Source organism: Salmo salar, chromosome ssa14 (genome assembly GCF_905237065.1).
Source record: "Salmo salar chromosome ssa14, Ssal_v3.1, whole genome shotgun sequence".
In the NCBI taxonomy this organism is placed as follows: Eukaryota; Metazoa; Chordata; class Actinopteri; order Salmoniformes; family Salmonidae; genus Salmo; species Salmo salar.
This window is the reverse complement of record NC_059455.1, coordinates 69,398,492-69,420,031: the sequence shown is the minus strand read 5'-3', so window position 1 is coordinate 69,420,031 and position 21,540 is coordinate 69,398,492. Positions and strand designations below refer to the sequence as shown.

Sequence of the window (21,540 nt, the reverse complement as noted above, 5' to 3'; positions counted from 1 at the left end):
TAATGGAATTTATTGCCCTTGACAATCAACCGTTCTCTGTCGTGGGTGATGTTGGCTTTCACCGACTGGTCAAGCACCGGTACACATGTTTCCCTACCCGAGTTACACAGTAACAGCGTCACTGCTATTAGCTTCACAACATACTATGGAATGCTGTTTGGGTCTTTGCATGTCAAAAGATACACGTCAAATAACACTATTTGACGCGTTAAATAAGCTTTTAATTTGACACGTCAAATAACACAGTTCTATTATAGAATGTTGTGTGTTCTGAATTTGCACGAGCAAGCCAAGCACCACCACTACTATCAGTAGCACTGTCAAAGCTGTACAAAAAAAGTCTACAAACAAGCAAACACCAGCCACGAACGATGTATTTACAATACCGCGTTGGTAATAAAGCATTATTTGTTCGACCGCAACTTCTGGGGTAGCTAGCTTTAGCTTGGTACCTAGCTATCACCAATACAGCCAGCCTGAAAACAATGACCAGTAGAAACTGCAGTCATTTTCATTATTCTTAGCAATGATTTAAGAATCCTTGTGAGTAAGTATTAGCTAGGGAGCCACTTGCCTAATGAAATTGAACATTATAAGCAGCCAGGTAGCTTCATCTGGCTAGTGACGCTCGACCAGACCGGGTTATGTGTTGTGAAGCTAGCCACAATAAGGATTAGGCACAATAGTGGAATTTGTGGTTTGCCTTCAAAATAAAAGTAACTCTTGAAAATGATACAGAAGGTTACATTTGGTGGAATCATGCCATATATAGACTAGATAAATGTTAAACAAGGTTGGAATGTGAAGCAAAGTAATGGGGTATCAGTCTATTCGGTGACACCCACAGAATCTAACTGTGCAGAGTTTACGCAAATATTAGCGTTGTAGCTCTTATCGCGGGACTGTGACTGTGTGAAATCACCTCCCCAGTCAGCCTATTGTGTGTATTGACATTCATATTGCACTGTACAGCTTTACCTAAGGATTGGGGATCAATGAAATGGGGTATCAGTCTACTCAATAACCAGAGTTATCAGACTCCAAAACATCCACGTAGTATTGTGTTTCCACTGGAATAGTGTTCAATACACATAGGTTGACAAATGTGGCTCAATTTACAGTTGTTTCAGAGTCCCGCAATAAGAGCTACGACGCTAATGTTCTCTGGGTGTCACTGAGTAGACTGATACCCCATGTCCTTGATCCACAATCTATAGGTAAGGCTGTACAGTGAAATAAGTATGCCCCCAATGCAACTCTAAAGTATAATACATCCAGTGTGATTTCAACAGATTTTTGTCAAATTAACAAATCGTCTTTTGTTGACTTTATAACATTCCAACCTCATTTAGCATGATCCTTTCAATTATGGCATAATTCTACTATATGTATCACTGTCAATGACATACCTTTATTTTGAAAGCTAACTGCAAAGTCCACTATTGTGGCTAATCCTTTTTGTGGCTAGCTTCACATAGATGGGTCCGACCACCATTAATCAACTAAGAATTGTCTTATAAATTATGGTTATTTTAGATGACACCTAGTTATCTAGTTAGCTAGCTACCTATTTAGCTACTGAAACAGATGTCGTTTATGCTATGTTTTTGGGGAAGCACAGTGTCTGCATCCATGAGCTTGCTAGCTTTTTTAATGACCAGCACTGTAGGTGTGCGAGACAACTTTACCAGCATCACAGCATACGTATCGATGAAATATAGTTATTACACATTGATTACACCATGTAAAAAAAAAATATGAACGTGTTAAATTATATGATGCAGTCATATTCAGGTCCTGATTTGTCAACAAGCTGATTTCACACGCAAAGACCCAAACGGCGTTCCATAGTATGAGAAATCCTGGTTGAGAATGAAACGACTGGTCAAATGAACAACGAAACAGCATAGCAAGTGAAAGAAATAGCTTTTGATTATGTTTTACTGGTCCGTGTGGTGTGTGTAACCTTTATTTAACTAGGCAAGTCAGTTAAGAACAAATTCTTATTTACAATAACGGTCTACCACGGCCAAACCGGGACGACGCTGGGCCAATTGCGCACCACCCTATGGGACTCCCAATCACGGCCAGATGTGATACAGCCTGGATTCGAACCAGGGACTGTGGTGACGCCTCTTGCACTGAGATGCAGTCAAATTATGACATCATTGGCTGGATAAAGTAGTCTACTGTCTTCAGAACTTGATAATTGCTTTATTTGCCACATAAAACAGAAAAAATATATTATTGTTTGTTCTATCATAAAGCTGTGATTGAGAAAAGCCTATGCCTTGGCTTAGGCTACAGATCAGGGGTATCAAACTAATTCCACGGAGGGACAAGTGTCTGCAGGTTTTTGCTTTATCCTTTCAATTAACACCTAGACAACCAGGTGAGGGGAGTTCCTTACCAATTAGTAACCTTCATTTATCAATCAAGTACAAGGGCGGAGCGAAAACCCTGCAGACACTTTGCCCTCTGTGGAATGACTGACACGTGCTATAGACTTTTGTTGTCATTTTTGAAAGCCACAACTTTAGGACACCTTCGTAGGCTAGAATATTTGGAAAATAAGCTACTGTTCATGACTAACTCCTCTTAAAAAGCGTTTATGATAACTTATTCTCCTTCCTCATACTGGGCTATTGGCTATTTGGTTTTGAAACTCGCTTGGAAGGATTTTCCCAGCCCGCATGGATCATTTACAGTGGCAAGAAAAAGTTTGAACCCTTTGGAATTACCTGGACGTCTGCATAAATTGGTCATAAAATTTGCTCTTCATCTAAGTCACAACAATAGACAAACACAGTCTGCTTAAACTAATAACAAACAATTATATGTTTTCATGTATTTATTGAACACACCGTGTAAACATTCACAGTGCAGGGTGGGAAAAGTATGTTAACCCTTGGTTTTAATAACTGGTTGACCCTACTTTGGCAGCAATAACCTCAGCCAAATGTTTTCTGTATTTGCGGATCAGACCAGCACAACGATCAGGAGGAATTTTGGACCATTCCTCTTTACAAAACTGTTTCAGTTCAGAAATATTCTTCGGATATCTGGTGTGAACTGCTCTCGAGGTCATGCAACACAGCATCTCAAATTGGGTTGAGGTCAGGACTCTGACTGGGCCACTCCAGAAGGTGTATTTTCTTCTGTTGAAGCCATTCAGTTGCTGATTTACTTCTGTGTTTTGGGTTTTTGTCCTGTGGCATCACCCAACCCATCCTCCTGCAAAATGTCTTGATAAACTTGGGAATTCATTTTTCCGTTGATGATAGCAACCTGTCCAGGCCCTGAGGCAGCCCCAAACCCTGATACTCCCTTCACCATACTTTACAGTTGGGATGAGGTTTTGATGTTGGTGGGCTGTGCCATTTTTTCCCCTTCCAAACAACTCAACTTTAGTTAAATCTGTTCACAGAATATTTTGCTAGTAGCGCTGTGGAACATCCAGATGCTCTTTTGCGAACTACAGATGTGCAGCAATGTTTTTTTAAGACAGCAGTGGCTTCTTCCGTGGTGTCCTCCCATGAACACCATTCTTGTTTAGTGTATCGTAGACTCATCAACAGAGATGTTAGCATGTTCCAGAGATTTCTGTAAGTCTTTAGCTGACACTCTAGGATTCTTAACCTCATTGAGCATTCTGCAGTACTCACAGTACGGACACGTCTGACAGTCCTCATGCTTCTTTTGGTGTTTTTCAGAGTCAGTAGAAAGGCCTCTTTAGTGTCCTAAGTTTTCATAACTGACCTTAATTGCCTACCGTCTGTAAGCTGTTAGTGTCTTAACGACCGTTCCACAGGTGCATGTTGATTAATTGTTTATTCATTGAACAATGGGAAACAGTGTTTAAACCCTTTACAATGAAGATCTGTGAAGTTATTTGGATTTGTACGAATTATCTTTGAAAGACAGGCTCCTGAAAAAGGGACGTTTCTTTTTTTGCTGAGTTTATATGAAAATATCATTTTGAAATTTAGAAAGAGATCTAATAGGCTACTTTGAAGCAAGGTAAGACATGCCTCATAATATGTATTAAAATGTTCAGGTTTTAAACAATTAACTATATTTTTTCAAAATGCATAGCCTACTGCCTCCAGCTCATTACAAAGTGGTGTGTGACGCACTGATGAAGCCTGCCTTCCTTCCTTTACTGTTTGGGATACGGCAGCAGCAGCTGTAGCTGCAGCAGCAGCTCTCGTGCTGTCTGACAGACTTTGCACTCGAAGGCGCTGTATGCTCAATGCGTGTGATAAGATAATTTTTTAAAGAACAAATTCAGTTAAGAACAAATTCCTATTTACGATGGACGGCCTACACCGGCCAAACCCGGACGACGTTAGGCCAATTGTGCGCCGCCAGGCCAATTGTGCGCCGCCCTATGGGACTACCAATCACGGCCGGTTGTGATACCCTGGTTAGTATCCAGGCTGTGTCTGTAGTGACGCCTCTAGCACTGAGATTCAGTGCCTTAGACCGCTGCGCCACTCGGGAGCATAACAAATATACTGTAGCCTACACAGACACCAATTTAATTCCACTAAATTATGCAAATTAACCTATAGACCGATAAGCATGACCATTCAAGTCTATTTCCATCAATGAACACTCTAAAAAGCAATACTTAGCAGGCCAAAAGCCGGCTAACGGAAATGCTGACATACGCAAACACATACTTCACCGGAGGTAAAGCATCTACAACTACAGTTGGGGGCATTAAAAAGTAAATTATTCAAAATTTGCTATAGCAACTGTACATCGTTAAATGTGACAGAACTCTCATAGGGTGATGCCAAGCTCCAAGTTCATTAGCAATTATCTAACAAATTATGTAGTGAAATATGCCCCAGACAGTGTAGTTACATCCACTTTAAGCAAATGTTTACCTGTACCTGTACTGAATGCTCCCAACTATGTTTACTCATGTCTTTGGGAGGGAGTTCGTTTGTGTACTGCGGTGTCTGTGTGTGTGTACAGTGCATTCGGAAATTATTCAAACCCCTTCTCTTTTTCAACATTGTGTTACGTTACAGCCTTATTCTGAGAAGTGGCTTCCGTATGGCCACTCTACCATAAAGGCCTGATTGGTGGAGTGCTGCAGAGATGGTTGTCCTTCTGGAAGGTTCTCCCATCTCCACAGAGGAACTCTGGAGCTCTGTCAAAGTGACCGTCGGGTTGTTGTTCACCTCCCTGACCAAGGCACTTCTCCCCCGATTGCTCAGTTTGGCCAGATGGCCAGCTTTAGGAAGTCTTGATGATTCCAATCTTCTTTCATTTAAGAATGATGGAGGCCACTGTGTTCTTGAGGACCTTCAATGCTGGATACATTTTTTGGTACCCTTCCCCAAATCTATCTATCTATGCCTCTACACAATCTCGGAGCTCTACGGACAATTCCTTCGACCTCCTGGCTTGGTTTTTGCGCTAACATGCACTGTCAACTGTGGGACCTTTATATAGACAGGTGTGTGCCTTTCCAAGGCATGTCCAATCAATTGAATAGACCACAGGTGGACTTCAATCAAGTTGTAGAAACATCAAGGATGATCAATGGAAACAGGATGCACCTGAGCTCAATTTTGAATCTCATAGCAAAAGGTCTGAATACTTATGTAAATAAGGTATTTCTGTTTTTATATTTTATGTATTTGCATATCTAACATATCTAAACCTGTTTTCGCTTTGTCAATATGGGGTATTGTGTGTAGATTGAGTAAAATATATTTTTAAGTCCTTTTCAGTAAAAGGCACATGACAGCCCGCTTGGAGTTTGCCAAAAGGCACCTCAAGGACTAGCAGACCATGAGAAACAAGATTCTCTGGTCTGATGAAACCAAGATTGAACTCTTTGGCCTGAATGCCAAGTGTCACATCTGGAGGAAACCTGGCACCATCCCTACGGTGAAGCATGGTGTTGGCAGCATCATGCTGTGGGGATAGGGAGTGGGAGACTAGTCAGGATCGAGGGAAGGATGAACAGAGCAAAGTACAGAGAGATCATTGATGAAAACCTGCTCCAGAGCACTCAGGACCTCAGACTGGGGCTAAGGTTCACCTTCCAACAGGACAACGACCCTAAGCACACAGCCAAGAGAATGAGGAGTGACTTTGGGACAAGTCTCAGTTCTAAAAACCTGTTTTTCCTTTGTCATTATGGGGTATTGTGTGTAGATTGATGAGGGGGGAAAAACAATTTAATCAATTTTAGAATAAGGCTGTAACCTAACAAAATGTAGAAAAAGTCAAGGGTCTGATGACTTTCCGAATGCACTGTGTGTGTATATGAGTGTGATAACAGCTTTGAGTGTATCCACATGTCATATCAGCAGAACGTCAATGTAAGCACAGGGTTATATCATGCAATCACACAGTGGGCAAACACTTCGGAGATAAATTAGATTAGCTTTGGATGCCACCACACCCAATAGCACACAGAACAACACTTTCACAACCTTCTGACAACACTCAACATTTGTACAACCCTTTCACAACACTCTCGTCATGTCTATGAAAACAAATAACTTCCCCTAACCCATTCTTTTTAGAACACAAAAGGCTATCATAACCCTAAACAAACATAAAAACAGTTTGAAAGCCTAGTATTGAACACATCAAAAAAGGTATAACACAAAAAAAACAATAGCAAGTTAAATAGATTCCACAACTTCAACACTAGCAATCAATCAAATGTATTTATAAATCCCTTTTTACATCAGCCGATGTCAAAGCGCTACACAGAAACCCAGTCTAAAACCCCAAACAGCAAGCAATGCAGATGTAGAAGCACAACATTGATACAATGACACTAACACAAAAAGTCACAACATTTTTATAACATTATTATTATACTGTATTAACATAACACCCTCAGTGATCATGCTCTTGTGTTGTAATGGAGTTACAAATGAATAGCATGATCACCATTCACATCACTCTTTTCATCACTTACAAAATGCAATATCAATATTAGATTTACCAGCATAGTTGTCATCAAATACAGGCTATACTTCATCACTTTCTTTTTGTCAACCTCTGCTCACTCCCCCAGGTGTTTTTCTATCCTCTCCCACCTCATTCCTTTCTCTTCCTCTCTCCTTATTCCTCCCTCTATTCAAGCTGTAATTAATATCAGGTTGGGGAATGCTGTGTTTTGACAAGCACTTGTTGCAGGACATTTTGGTTTGCCTTGGGAAGGATGGATAAAGATCAGCACAGATAGCATATAAAAAGCTGGCTTATGCTCAGATGCATGAGAAAGGAAATAGTTAAGAGACACACGTAGGATGCAACACAGATCTATACAACAATGGAGCTTCTCCAATGCCAATTTCAGATGAGCTTCTTAATAGAAGAACATCATTAATGCATGACAGCTGTTTTAAATGGCTTGTTTTCACCAAATACACAGACCCTACTCCAAATGAGTCGCAAGTATAAACCTGCATACAAAAGGGATTAACTGGTTGCAGTTAAACATTACCTCTTCCAACTACCAGTAGGCCTTCAACAAGAAAATAACTTGATAGTGGCAGTATGAACAATATAAGCATAAGGGTTCTTTTGTACTAGTAGGCATTTATTCCCCTATCCTTTCTTTCTATTCTGACTAGGTTCTATATCTCCGTCTTCCTCTAACAATTCCCATCATATTCCTACTCTCTCCCGCCCTATCCTTGTTCAGGCCCATAGAGCAAACATGGAAAACAATGGGGAGTGTGATGGGTCAGCAAATACATCAGTGTTCAACTCTGAGTGAATGAACGTGTGTGTGTGTGTATGTGTGTGTGTGTCCACGCACATGTGTGTGACAGAGTGAAAAGTCTGCAAGCATACTGGACATGTCTAGCAGTATGTCAATATTTATCTGAAAGTGCATTCACACGAGGCAACAGCCCATGAGTGAAAGAAAGAGATGGTGTGTACAGTAATACTGTATGTCCATTCAGACTGCAGGTGCATGACAGTGTGACAGGACACAAAGCACCGATTAGTGTTCGGCAAACAAATTTGAACAGTCTCTATGGGCAACCAAAGCATCAAAACACAAGTAAATATAATTGGTAAAACTCAGGTTTGAAAGACCTGTTCTAAAGTCCCTCTATTGAATAAAATGATACCTATTCAATATATTGAGTAAATATTTTATTTTACTTATTCCTCATTAGTCCACTACTTACCTGGTATTCTCTTCAAAATGAATTACATGCTAAAATGATAATTACATATTACTTCCTGTGTTGACAATTTAGCTTTTGGTTTCTTAAAACAAGCACCACTGTCTTCTATTTGTTGCCCATTGAATTAAATTCTATGATGCAAATACCTGAAAAGTTCCCACTATTACCACAATATTTCTTGGTTTGAGTACTTTAGAACTCAGTTTATCCTCTTACGCACTAGCCACCTACTACTACTAGCCTTGGTGCAGGTCCTCACACTTCTGCTCTATAAAATAAAGGAATAATCTCACTGACATGGTTGCATCTGACTTCTTTAATTGACATAGCTGCATCCTGACATCCACATGTTGCAGTGGTCAATGCTGCCGACTACACTTTCATCACATGCTGCAGTTTTCGCCCCTATAGACAGACTTTAGACACAAACAGAACTCAAAATGGGTAGAATTTAAAAACTTTAGGCAAGAAGACATAACTGCACCTCTTACCTTCCCACCATCTGTCCTTCTAGTCTTTGTCCTCCCTCTGTCATCACTCCATCCCCCAACTCATGTCACTCACTAATTCCCCACCATAAACCCACACTTACCTCCCTCCCCCTCTATCTTTAGTCTCCTGCTCTTTCTTCCTATTCATGGGGGTGAGGTGAATTAAGTCACCGGTGCTTCTTTTGAGAGTTTGCCTGGGGGCCATTTGGTAAAGTGGTAACTACATGTAGCCTGGTCTCAGATCTGTTTGTACTGTATAGCATGACAATGACCATAGGGGTCATCAAGACAGCACAAAACAGATGTGCGATTAGCCAGGCTACAGTTTATTTTCTAAGGCAAAGATAGAATGTGGGAACATTTCGAAGCAGGGGTCAAATTATACATTGACTCTTGAGAGAGTGAACAGTAGACTTGAACACCATTGATATTCTTATGCCTAGGGGGTTGCTCACATTAATATTTCAACATTTATGGTGCTGCACAAATTTATATTGGGAGTGCCAATAAAGGCACTGGCCTATTTCCATCCCTGTGTTTATCTGGAAATAAAACAAAGATGGTTGAAGGTAGGAAAATACATGAGCCATTTTTACATCCAAATTGACAAAATGCTACCACACAACATTGCTCTTATTCTCCTCATCTCTTCCCCCCCCCATTGTCTTTCTTTCCTCCATAACTCACTCCACCTCTCACAGACAGACCTGTATCAGAAGTTCTAAGTAAGTACCTTCAAAAGCTATTCTTCACTTGCATAATCTTGGTTTCCTTTCTTGACAACTTTATTCTCTGACCTCTTTCATTCCGACAGCTCGGGTTTTGGTCAGTAGCACACTTCAAGCGTGAAATCCACCAGGCAGCACAATGAGGATGGTTTAGTCTCAGGTAACAAGTGCTTTAGGGAATGTACCGTAATACACAAAGACATGGGCCCTTCACAAAACAGCTAAAGAGTTTAAGGGTTGATGTGTTCCTCATTTTCTCTCACTCTCAGGGGGATACACATTCTTAGCTGAACATTGAGCGTGACTATCTACAGATTCTACTCAATTGGGACTCTTTGGGGAGAGATGCCCAACGGGTCTTGAATTCACCTTACCTCCCTATGACTCAAAGCATTCATTAGCTAATCTCTTTAGGATGGAAATGGGGACACTCAGACACATGCACGTTGAGGAAAGGGCTTCTGCTACAGTTGCTGCCTGGTTGTTGCCTATAGGCCTACACTACTAAGGTAAAGTCTGATTGACTAAATACACACATTGTTAGAATCTCTTATTTTTACCCCCCACAATTCTGAACCAGCAAAAGAAAGGTTCTTTGTAGTTAAAGCCCTCTGTATGAATGGGGTATGAGTCTAAGAGCTGAGTCGAGTTATTGCTGTAAAACTATAGCAGTCTAACATTCTCTTTAGAATAATGAAATACATCCTGTAGCATACTTTTGTAGTGCTATGTTTTACTGTTGTTGAGGAAAGTGTTCTGAACAGGTGGCCATCCTCATAACTTCCTGTACTTTCTGTCTCCAGCTCCTAGGTTTAATTGTCCCCCTACGATGAAATCGGGGAGAGTACTGTGGATCTGTCTCGGTCTGTACGTGATATCTCTGACAGCACCGGCAAAAATTTTACGAAACTGGGGTGAATGATGTGTCTTGTCATTGAGATCTGGCATTTACAAAATTACACTGATTGTCCCAAGACGGGAGAAGGGCGCTGCATCATTCGTAGGGGACGACATATTTACTGTTGCCTTGTGTATCGTTTTACTTTAGAAGAACAATCCAGGAGAAACAAGAGAAGGAGAAACAAGACTTTCAAAACTAAGTATAGGTTTAGATATATATTTCACTTAGTGTAAGCCACCCGCACTGTTAGGTTTGCTCTGAATGGTCAAGACATTGCCATTTTATTTAATTCTAAATTGAGGTTAGCAAGTCGTAGCATATCACAAGCAAGGTAGTAATTAGGCTACAGTATAATTGTATGTAGGCTAATTTAGCCTAAATAGTGTAGTCATCAAAATCCGTCTAACTGAAAACATTGGTTATATCGACGCAAATGTGAATAAAATTAAGACTAATTCACGTTTTTATGGAAGATGCTCGTACCGGACTCCACGAAACATTCACTCACTAAAATACAAATGGCCTAATGTTTTTGTTTCAAAGTTTGTACAATAAGTTGGTGTATAAACTCTTTGTTCCTAGTTGTATTTTGAATAAGAAGTTCTGTCGGCGGTTTTTACCTTTCTTCTTGGATTTAAATCAATCAGTTTCTTTCTGCGCGAGATCCCAAGAAATAGTTCCAGAGAAAAGAACCTGATCCAAAAGGAAACAAGCTTTAAGACACCACCTAGACTGCTCCGTAAGAATATTGCCAAACGATTTCCAGGTCGAATGTTTACACGAAGACTTCGGTCATTTGTTTGCTGACCCGCCTCAGCAGTGTCGCCAAAGAACTTCTTGTCGTGTTGCCCCTTGGTCTTCTGGCGAGAATCGTCACTCCCCCATCTCCTCCTTCTGTTGACTGCGTGCGTGCAGCTCAAGCACTATGGACTGAGACGCGCGCGCGCACCTTTTAATTGACGGGTTTATTACAAATCATTATATGTAAAGAAATATAAATAACGTTTGGGGAATTTTGTTAAACCCATACATGAAACTTTATTTGAATTTCAACGTATCGCTTGATTTATAGGAATTACTTAATTACATAAGTGAAAATCACATGGAGTGCACCAACTCTTTGATAGTAGCATATGTAAACATGATATTGTAGCTTTAAATGTAATTCTAAAATGATTTCTCTCCCACAAAAGTGTATTCTATTATAGAATTATAATTTTATTATAGGCCTAGACATTTCATGAGATTATTATATCAACTAATTTTCGGTTGATAATTTTTTCTGTATTGATCATCGCTCATCAAATCATTGATGGGCCAGCCCATGTATTCGTTTTTGTGCTTTATGGTTTACTCCTGCAGAGGGCGACCGAAGACTGTTGGAATCCGGTTGGAACCCCAATCAGCACTCATCCGAAAGGTTGTTTTTAATTAATAAATGTATCTATTTTAATGAAAAATAAGATGCTCCAGTTGGATAAATTACATAGGCTTGTTTTTAAAGGAGAATGAACACAATAAAGCCCAAAGGCTTCTTTTAATTTTGGTCCTCAAAATATAGGCTACAGCTTCAAGAATGGGTTATTACACAATGGTCATGCGCCTATTTACCCAAACACTTTTTTAAGAATGATGCTTGACAGCATTCAGGTCCCCCCTGACCTACAATGACACATTGCAGAGTTAAACTAGTGCAGAGGTGCAAAGCTCTGGTCCAAGTTAGAATATTAAGAGCTGATTAAAAAGTACAGCCTGCACCATTGTTCTATTCCCTAGGATTTAAAAAGTGTGCAAGTGGGATGATTCCAAAATGTATTCACAAAACCTGTTGACCACAATGTACCTTTATTTAAAATAACCACACTTAACACTGACAGTCAATTTAAGGTATTTTCACAAGGTTATAATCAAAGAAAACACATTTTTAAACTTCTTAGAGAAACAGAAAACGTATATAGTTCTCACAAAAAGATAATTCATGTCACGTTACTTGTCATGCATCAATGTATGATCTTCAGTAACGGTACTAGTTCAGTAGAGCAATGTTTCCAACCCTGGGTACCCCAAAACAGAACAGTTTTGTGGTAGCCTATAACAAACAAACCTCATTCAACTCAGTGTGGGCTTGATGATTAGTTGACAAGTTTAAACAGGTGTGCTTGTCCAGGGTTAAAATACAAATGGGTGCTGTTGGGGGTGCTCGAGGACCAGGGTTGGGAAACACTGCAGTAGAGCGTGGAGTGTTCAGAGTATTTACTGTATGCAGGATGACATTATTGGATTAGTAAAATTAGAATGTATTCGTTATCCTATTTCTAGGAGTAGAACCTTTAAAAGTTAATTTGCTGTGCTATTTATACTGGTCAGTTATCTTAAAACATTTGTCCGTCATACAATATGAGAGTACTTGGTAATCATGTTTAGGACACTAGATATTTTATAATTATATAGCATTATATTGTATAATTGTATTATTATACTGTGTATATAACATAATATAATATATTAATATTGCCCCTCCTGACATCCTCCGACATGGATGGACGTCGAATACTGACTTGTATCACGGGTGACCTACCTGGCAATCCAGTACTGTTCATCCCCAAATCAGTAACTTCCCCATAAGAACAATAATGTCACCGCCTGCTATTCAGTTGACCTTTACAACTGCAAAAGCACCATAAAAACATGCAATAAACCACAGTAATACTGAGCAGAGCTCTAAAAACAAGTCATGATTGGTTTTCTTACATTTTACCCCACCGAGAGCCTTATTGAATAACTGCTCACTCACGCAAGCCATCACACATTTATACTTGTGCTCTTACTGGAATTACCTCCAATCCACCTGAAGTTCATTGAGCCTAAAGTTGAGCCTTGACGGGCCTTGTGCCGTAGATTCTATTCCACTTCATCAAGGAAAAGTCTGATGTAGGGACATAGATCCCGAAAATTCCTTGTGTGCCCGGCTCTTGTGTCAGCCTGTCTTGGTCTTACCCTCCCTCGAGGCCTGGTAAAGGGGGAGTGCAAATACTGTAGGCTTGGTTGTAAAGGGAACTGTGCACTGCAGCTTGATGCTTTGTCTCTCCCCTGGTGGTCGAGTCTATGAACTGTTGCTGAGTCGCCGGCGAATGAGTGAGGCTGGCTTGGTCTCGGTGTCCTCCTGGTCACTCTCACACTGTCTCTAACAAGGAGAGATATCGCAGGTTAGTTCTCTTTTATCGGATTCACACTATAGGGCAGAAAAACTATAGTATGCTGGCTCGGTTATTTTATTTTCACATTGTTCTTTTCAGAACAGTTCAAGGAACTAGGGTGAATGTGTAACCAGGTAGGCCAGTCCAGTACAACTTTGCTTGGCTCGGTTTGCCTCAGTAGTGTGTAAAGGGTATTTGAATACAGTCAAGTTCTATGCAATGTTTTCTACCACACCCTCCCTTTTTAGTCTTTATTTGTGCGATTTTATAGATGTCATCAAACACATAAAAACAAGAGATAAGCAAAGCTTGGATGATAAGCCATTTGAGTAAAGGATACAGTAGGCTATATCACCTGTTAATTTTCAAAGCCTGGAAATATAGCATTTTTGCAATGAATAGCATTTTTAACAATAGAGGTTGGAAATGAGGGGCAGACTTAATGACCAATGTAATGGGTTTTGTTCGAGTGTAACTCTTAGTTGGACTGTCATGGCAGCCTTACTCACCAGTTCCTCGCCTGGCAGTGCACTGGTCTTACAAAGCAGCTTCAGTCGATGCAGCCTGTTACACACCCATACCATGTTATATGACATCTACAGAGAGGGAGAGAGAGAGAGAGAGGATAAGAGGAAAGGAGATATGAAACAAGATAGAAAGAAAAGGGGAGGATGGAGAGAGGGGACAACAGAACATAAGAGTCAGATGTTAGACAGAAAAAGACAGATCAAGAAAACAGAAGAGTAAGTAAGAGTAAATATCGAAGACAGAGAGCAAAATAAAATTGAATGCAAAAGAAATTGATTGAAAATATAATATTTCAAGCTGCAATACTAACTACCACAGAGTTTCTAAACCCAGAGGCGCAACATCGCGAGAGAAGTGAAAAATGCAACTTTAGTTCTTCATTTTCTCAAATATAAAAGCACAACCTAGATTCGAGACAATGTCTTAAGTAGTTGAACACCCCAACCTCGTGAAAGTGACAAACTGACACGTTTTCAGTTTTCGTCAAAAACAGCTTTATATCAATTTGACCTTAGCTAGCCAATGTTGCCATGACGTCGCCTACAAGTGTGATTGGGGACTGATTGAGGAGCTGTTTCTGCCTATCTTCATACTGTATTGTCTTTGACAGTCCGCTAAAAGGTCATTTACACAGAAGTTACACCTCAACTTCATTAGTGTGTCTTCCCCACAACCTCTACATAGCTTTATATTACTGCTTTCAGTCTGCCTTATAATTGAGGCTATACATGAACATGTTTAAGATTGGGTACGATTTCATTATTCTGGATACCATATCATTCTGTCTTAGCAAGGATATTTAGCACCTCCCTAAAATGCGTACTTTAATTCATTTAAACTTTGCACATGAACATACAGATCTATGTCTCAGGCTCTGAGCACTGCTCAGTCTGTTTCTATGACCCACTTGTTGTGTCAACATTTGCTGTTGTGTTATTTGAGCACCGCCCGTCTTAACTGATACTACGATGTATAGGTCCTGCTTCTCAATGTAGCTGTATGTTCAAAACCGGTTTTGTGTTTGTCTTGTGTAAACTACATTTAGTGAACATGTACTCTGTTGTCTCAGACTATAATGTCAGTGTGCTTTGTGTTCTAATAGACAGAGTAGACTTGAAAAGGGCCTTTCGGACAAAACATTATCGCTTCACGTTCATGCCGTTCATGCCCTATTTGTTAGTTTAGTTCCACAAGACAAGCATTGACTGTGTATCAATGACCTCAGTTTGATTTCATTATCTGTAATAAAACGCATGCACATTTTCAAGATTTGAGCTTTATTCAATGTCATAATATGTGATATGGCATAAAATGATCGGACAAATATAGGACATATATCCTTCTCACCTTCCATTTCCTCTTGGCATTGAACTTCTTAAAGGTCTTCATGTTGATGGAGGAGCGATTCCTGTTGGCCACCTGTTTCCTTGTCAGAGGCTAAAAAAGAGGAAGCGATGATAAGTGAAGGAGATTAAAAACAAGTACACATATTAAAACGTGCAATATTAAACCGTTTGTCAGGAGCAAAGCCTTGTGCTGCCGACTCTCACCTTGATCCATGGGTGGTGTAGACACTCCTCAGCGGTCATTCTCTCACTACACAGAGACAGACCGACAGAGAGACAATAAGGATCGGCACACAGACAGACAAACAGAAAGGCAGACAGGCGGGCAGGCAGACAGTGGCAGCCACATACAGTCAAAGGGTAATCTATTCATTTGATACATGTAAGTTCATATTCTATTAAAAGCAGCTGAAAAAAAAGCCATCATTCTCAGCTGTCATTATCTCACTACACAGAGACAGGCAGAAAAACACTGGCAACCACAGACAGCTGGACAAAGGGTGATATATTCATACAATACAGAGTTCCTATTCTATCAATAGTGGCTGAAAAAAAAAGTATCTGTCCATTTACGATAGGTGCAAAGTCACAAAATAAGTGATCCATTCACCATTCCAGTCACCGTTCCATATTTGTTCTTGACATCGTAAAAGGACATCATAGTAGGCCAAATTACCCATGACCAATGCATTATTTACTTCTGATCTTTCACAAAGAGCTTCTGGATGAAGTCTTTGGCCATGGCGCTGGTCATGCTGAAGTGATGGTCGTCAAACTTGTAGTTCAGGGCTATAATGTTCCTCAGTGTCTCCTCGTCCGTGTCCCCTTGGAACGGGGACATACCACTCAGTCTGGAAAAATAAAGTGGAGTCGGGGAAAAGAAGGTTGCTGTTACTATAGCCCAATTCCAAGTCAACAGAGGAAGATGGCAATATTGTCACATTTGTATAGGGTTATAGTAGGCTAAGGGTTGATTTGGAATTGGGCATATGTGTAAATCCATACGTACAGTAGCACCCCCCTTTTCTCTCTCAACTTACAGTATGTAGGTGATCACTCCGATGCTCCTATAGGGGGATGTAAACACAAACAAAGATCTAACAGTCATGTGGTTATTTTGTTCACAGAGGCCTAGAGAGGCTCAGTTCTTATCATAATATCTTAACTTTATTCCAAAGGATGTAGACAGAGCTGTTGTGGTGAGTCGTTTTTTTATGTTTGCTTTCGTATTTCCAAATGTACTATAATCAGCTACCTCTAACATTTTCCTGTCTGAGGCTCTGGGGGAGGGGTATGACACATCGAAAACATAAGTCTGTGTTTGTCCTTAAAATAAACCTCAAAGATCAACACAGATATCTGAATGCTCCTTTACTTTTTCTGGGATAGTCACAATGTGAAGTGTCCTGGGGTAAGTTGTTTTTTTCCCCCCAAAGTCCTTATATTGCTGCACCATTTATTAGCGCTGGGGTGTAGCGCGTCTAGGTACACTCATATTCCACTGTACTACAATTAAGTCCAACCCTTTAGACTCAAAACAGTTCATTTCTGTGTAAAAAAAAAAACAACACAATATCTAGCCGAAACCCACTAGAGAATCAGATAGAACTCATAGAGTGAAGCTAATGTATTCAACAAGAAACAGTCACACTGTGTTTTTAGGGAAAGGAGAAAGCATGCCTACACATGCCTGGACGCATTCCAAGGGCTTACTCATCAAGATGGAAGGGGGACATTCTTTGTATGTATGTATATATATATATATATATATATATATATATATATATATATATGAGGTTATTATTGGGTAGCAAGAGGTGTGGGATGGGTGTGTTTTGAGGTTCCATTTAAGTGTCTATATATGCAAGTGTGTGTGAGTGTGTACGTTGGGAGAGGTGGCGGTACACACACTCACCACATGTCCACAGCTGTGCTCAGAGGTTCGTTGTTGATCACTTCAGGGGCTGAGAAAGGGAGAGATGATTATACAGTGAGCTCCACAAGTATTGGGACTGTGACAAATGTTTTGTTGTTTTGGCTCTGTACTCCAGCACTTTGGATTTGAGATGATACAATGAAGTTTGGAATATGACTGAGAAAGTTAGACACTCAAATATCATACCTGCCCAAGAATGCTAACTTCCCCTGTTATTGTAATGGTGAGAGGTTAGCATGTCTTGGGGGTATGATATTTGTGCGTCTGTAACTTTCTCACTCATCATTATTCACAATTCATTCAGGACTATCCGTAATCATGGTAGCAGCCACATTAATGTAGAAGTGTTTGGAAACATATTCTATTCTTATTTACAATAAGTGACTTCAAAATGACACAATACATTATTTACCACTCATTTTTATTGGGCACAAAATTATCTGAAACACAACCAAAACAAAACATCAAATGCATTTAACAACCTCATAGTATATTGTATCATTTCAAATGCAGTGTTGGAGTACAGAAACAAACAACAACAAAAACATGGGTCACTGTCACAATTTTTGGAGCTGTGTGTACTTTTATTATCATTACTGCTGAAATGAAATGTATTTCATTATCCTCATTGCATTGTAAAGTATTTACTGAAATGCTGTACCACTATACTGCTTTGGCAATATCTACAAATTGTATTTCATGGCAATTAAGCAATCTGAGAGACAATCTGAGAGACGTGTCTATGCATGTAGCTACATTTATGAAAAAAAAAAAAAAAAACCCAAAGGCCTGTATGACTTCACACTATCTGTGAGGGAAACATTTTCATTCTCAAGAATGCAAACTGAACACTGCATTTTTCAGAAACCATTAATAGATTGTTTGACCGGTAGGAACAACGCCAGTGACTTTGAGATAACTTCCTCCACCAGTCGCATTGTATTATTTAAACCTATAGTACTTTAGCTGCTACTGCTGGGCAAACACATTTGCATTCCAAACAGGACCAGCTTTGTAACCATGCCAACCTTATCATGCTGACCAAATCGGTGTTGAAGCAGCTAGCATTTGAGAACAGCTTGAGATGTGTCTGTCTTGGGGCAAACTACCAGTTGTTTCAAAATCAAATAGCATTTTAAGGATAATTTTGCTTTGTCATATATTACTAAATATGTAGAATATAATTACTATATTGATAAGAGGTTTCTGAAATTATCTGGGTTGGAGGGTAATGTAGTTATGACCCGAAATGGCAACTTTCCTAGACCATCCAAATCGCTTCCTGTTTCAATTGGAATTGCAAGCACCCTAGTTTATCGTAACACCATCAGCACAGATCATGACACTACACTTCTTGCACTGTCTCCATGGAAACACCTGGACCTAGAAATAGGAGCTCACCTCCACAGAAGAGACCTCAGCCACATAGGCACTGCATTACAAGGGGCCTGTTCCAATTCTTTAATAACGTACTGTATCTGCCCCTTTCCACCACACCTGTTTCCACTCCCAAATCACCCCTCCTCTGCCCTTTTCACCACTTTCAGTTCCCTATTTAACCAGCATGCTCCTTCCTACACACTAGAATAGTTTGCTTGGTGATGCCACGGGGTGGATCTGTCTTTCGTGTGATGATTAAGTGCCTTAAGTTGTAGGAGTAAAATGTCAACCATGTATTTTATGCTGCCTGAACTTATGTTGTATCCATGCTATGATAACCTTTTATGTTTAGTCCTGGCAGCCTCCTTAGTTTGCGGTTATCTTAAGCCCATTCTCTGTAAGTCACTTGGTACTACTTTGTCCTGTCTGCACCTTTTTATGTTGATGTGTTTCTAATGTTTCCCTTTTGTATATCCCTTCCAGACCACCACATCCAATACTATCTCCAAGGCCTTACAAGCCACATTCTTCCTACCGGCCTTACAAGCCCTACCTCCATTCCAAACCCTCCCCCGTGTGCCTCTGTTCGTTCCGGTGTTCAACTGTGTAATAAATACCCCTAAACCTGGATTACTGCTACATCTCCAGATTCGCATTCTGACCGATGCACCATGGTGGCAGAAACAGTCCTGAACGTAGCTTAGTCTGTCCTTGTCCTTTTCTTCTCTTTCCTTCTTAAAAGTAATCACTGGTGTGACAATTTGCATTTAACGTAAGCAATAGGTTTCACTACAAAGCCCTCAAGAATCCAGTCCTGTCAATAAGTTATTCACAACAACTGTAGGTAGAGGGGAAGGATGCATGAATTTACATAGTATTTAAACAGGTCCTAACTCATATGAAAGGACTGACTACTCACAAATGTACTGGGGGGTGCCACTCATGCACCTGTACTCCTCCCCCGACTGGAAGCAGTGGGCCAGCCCAAAGTCAATGATCTTAATGTCGGGGTTTGGTGCCATCTTGTCCGACAGCATGATGTTTTCCGGCTGATCGTGGAAGGGGAGTACACATTTTACATGCAAAATTAGGACAATCTGACCATAAAGGTCAACAGCATGCTGACCGACCGGACTGTGAACAGCATGTTCTTCAACACCCTAGTGCACAGGCACACTCCCTTTAGTGGCAGCTGTGGATACAAACATGAGCATGCGACATGGACGCTTGCACTAATAAGTAGCAGTGTCAGCATGTTTGTGTGGTTTTGGGATGGATGAATACAGATATGCTCTTTTCACATTAAGCACTCATACATAAAAGTCGAGGATTTTGGATTCAATAAATGAACAAGCTGTGTAATACTATTTTTATGTGTAATACTACTTTAGCAGTGTTATTGGGGAGGTTAGTGTAAACCACTACTACAGACTATTGCAGCACTGGATTCTTAAATATCATATAGAGTGAGTAACAAACTAAAGAAGTTGGATCATATGTCAAATCAACACACTAGCATAATTTACCTTCAGGTCAAAATGGCCTATTTGTTTGTTGTGCATAAAGCCCACGCCCAGTAGTATCTGCTTCATGAACTCGATGGCGTCGCTCTCTGTCAGGTTCTCCTTCTCAGCAATGAAGTCAAACAGCTCTCCTCCACTAATACTGAAAGAGGGACGAGGAGAAATGGAGAGGGGTCAGAACTTAAAGGAAAATTCCACCCAAAAACTTTTGGTATTTGTTTCATTAGTCCATTGTTGATATAGACCTAAAATGTTTTGCATGTCAGCAATAACGTTTAAGATATATAACTTTCAAAATACAGAAATACAGTCAGTGTGATGCATTTAGCATCATATGATCCGAAACGCATCATTAGGCTTGGGTGGTATACCATTCACACACCTTCACTTTTCCTCATTTTGTTGTGTTACAGCCTGAATTAGTCATTTTGTCACTGGCCTACACACAATACCCCATAATATCAAAATGGAAACATGTTGTAGAAATTTTTACAAATTCATTAAAAATGAAAAGCTGAAATGTCTTGAGTCAAGACATAAACCCCTTTGATATGGTAAGCCTAAAGAAGTTCAGGAGTAGAAATGTGCTTAACAAGTCACATAATAAGTTGCATGGACTCACTATGTGTGCAATACTAGTGTTTAACATGATTTTTTAATAACTACTTCATCTCTGTACCCCACACATGCAATTATCGAGCAGTGAATTTCAAACACAGATTAAACCACAAAGACCAGGGAGGTTTTACAATGCCTTGCAATGACGGGTACCTATTGGTAGATGGGTAAAAAAAATAAAAAGCAGACATTGAATATCTCTTTGAGCATGGTGAAGTTATTACTTACACTTTGGATGGTGTATCAATAAACCCTGTCACAAAGATACAGCTGTCCTTCCTAACTCAGATGCCAGAGAGGAAGGAAACCACTCAGGGATTTCACCATGAGGCCAATGGATCAACAACATTGTAGTTACTCCACAATGCTAACCTAACTGACAGACTGAAAAAAGGAAGCCTGTACAGAATAAAAAAATATTCCAAAACATACATCCTGTTTGCAACAAGGCACTAAGTTATACTGCAAAAAATATGGCAAAGCAATTCAGTTTTTGTCCTGAATACAAAGTGTTATGTTTGGGGCAAATCCAATACAACACATTACTGAGTAAGTACCTCTCTCCATATTTTCAAGCATAGTGGTGGCTGCATCATGTTACGTGTATCCTTTTAATCGTTAAGGAAAGGATAAAAAATAAACGGAATAGAGCTAAGCACAGGCAAAATGCTAGAGGAAAACCTGGATCAGTTTGCTCTCCACCAGA

General features: G+C 40.0%; 2 protein-coding genes across 6 annotated transcripts in view; both read right to left on the bottom strand.

Annotated features, from left to right (window-relative positions):
* The window catches only part of arhgef2a (Rho guanine nucleotide exchange factor (GEF) 2a), a 73,866-nt gene extending 62,676 nt beyond the window's left edge, over window positions 1–11,190 (bottom strand). The window contains exon 1 of the mRNA XM_014142254.2: window positions 10,927–11,190. The gene's annotated coding sequence lies outside the window, so the exon portion shown is untranslated. The remainder of the gene's footprint in view (window positions 1–10,926) is intronic.
* A 944-nt stretch (window positions 11,191–12,134) lies between these two features.
* Window positions 12,135–21,540, bottom strand: part of LOC106570195 (death-associated protein kinase 2) — a 21,843-nt gene continuing 12,437 nt past the window's right edge. For all 5 annotated transcript variants that reach the window (XM_014142260.2, XM_014142263.2, XM_014142259.2 and 2 more), the window contains exons 4-12: window positions 20,220–20,358; window positions 19,613–19,742; window positions 17,293–17,341; window positions 16,418–16,444; window positions 16,076–16,228; window positions 15,582–15,627; window positions 15,379–15,468; window positions 14,013–14,099; window positions 12,135–13,490 (exon numbers count right to left, since the gene is read on the bottom strand). In XM_014142260.2, the coding sequence (XP_013997735.1) occupies window positions 13,410–13,490; window positions 14,013–14,099; window positions 15,379–15,468; window positions 15,582–15,627; window positions 16,076–16,228; window positions 16,418–16,444; window positions 17,293–17,341; window positions 19,613–19,742; window positions 20,220–20,358 (802 nt within the window). In that variant the 3' untranslated portion in view covers window positions 12,135–13,409. The remainder of the gene's footprint in view (window positions 13,491–14,012; window positions 14,100–15,378; window positions 15,469–15,581; window positions 15,628–16,075; window positions 16,229–16,417; window positions 16,445–17,292; window positions 17,342–19,612; window positions 19,743–20,219; window positions 20,359–21,540) is intronic.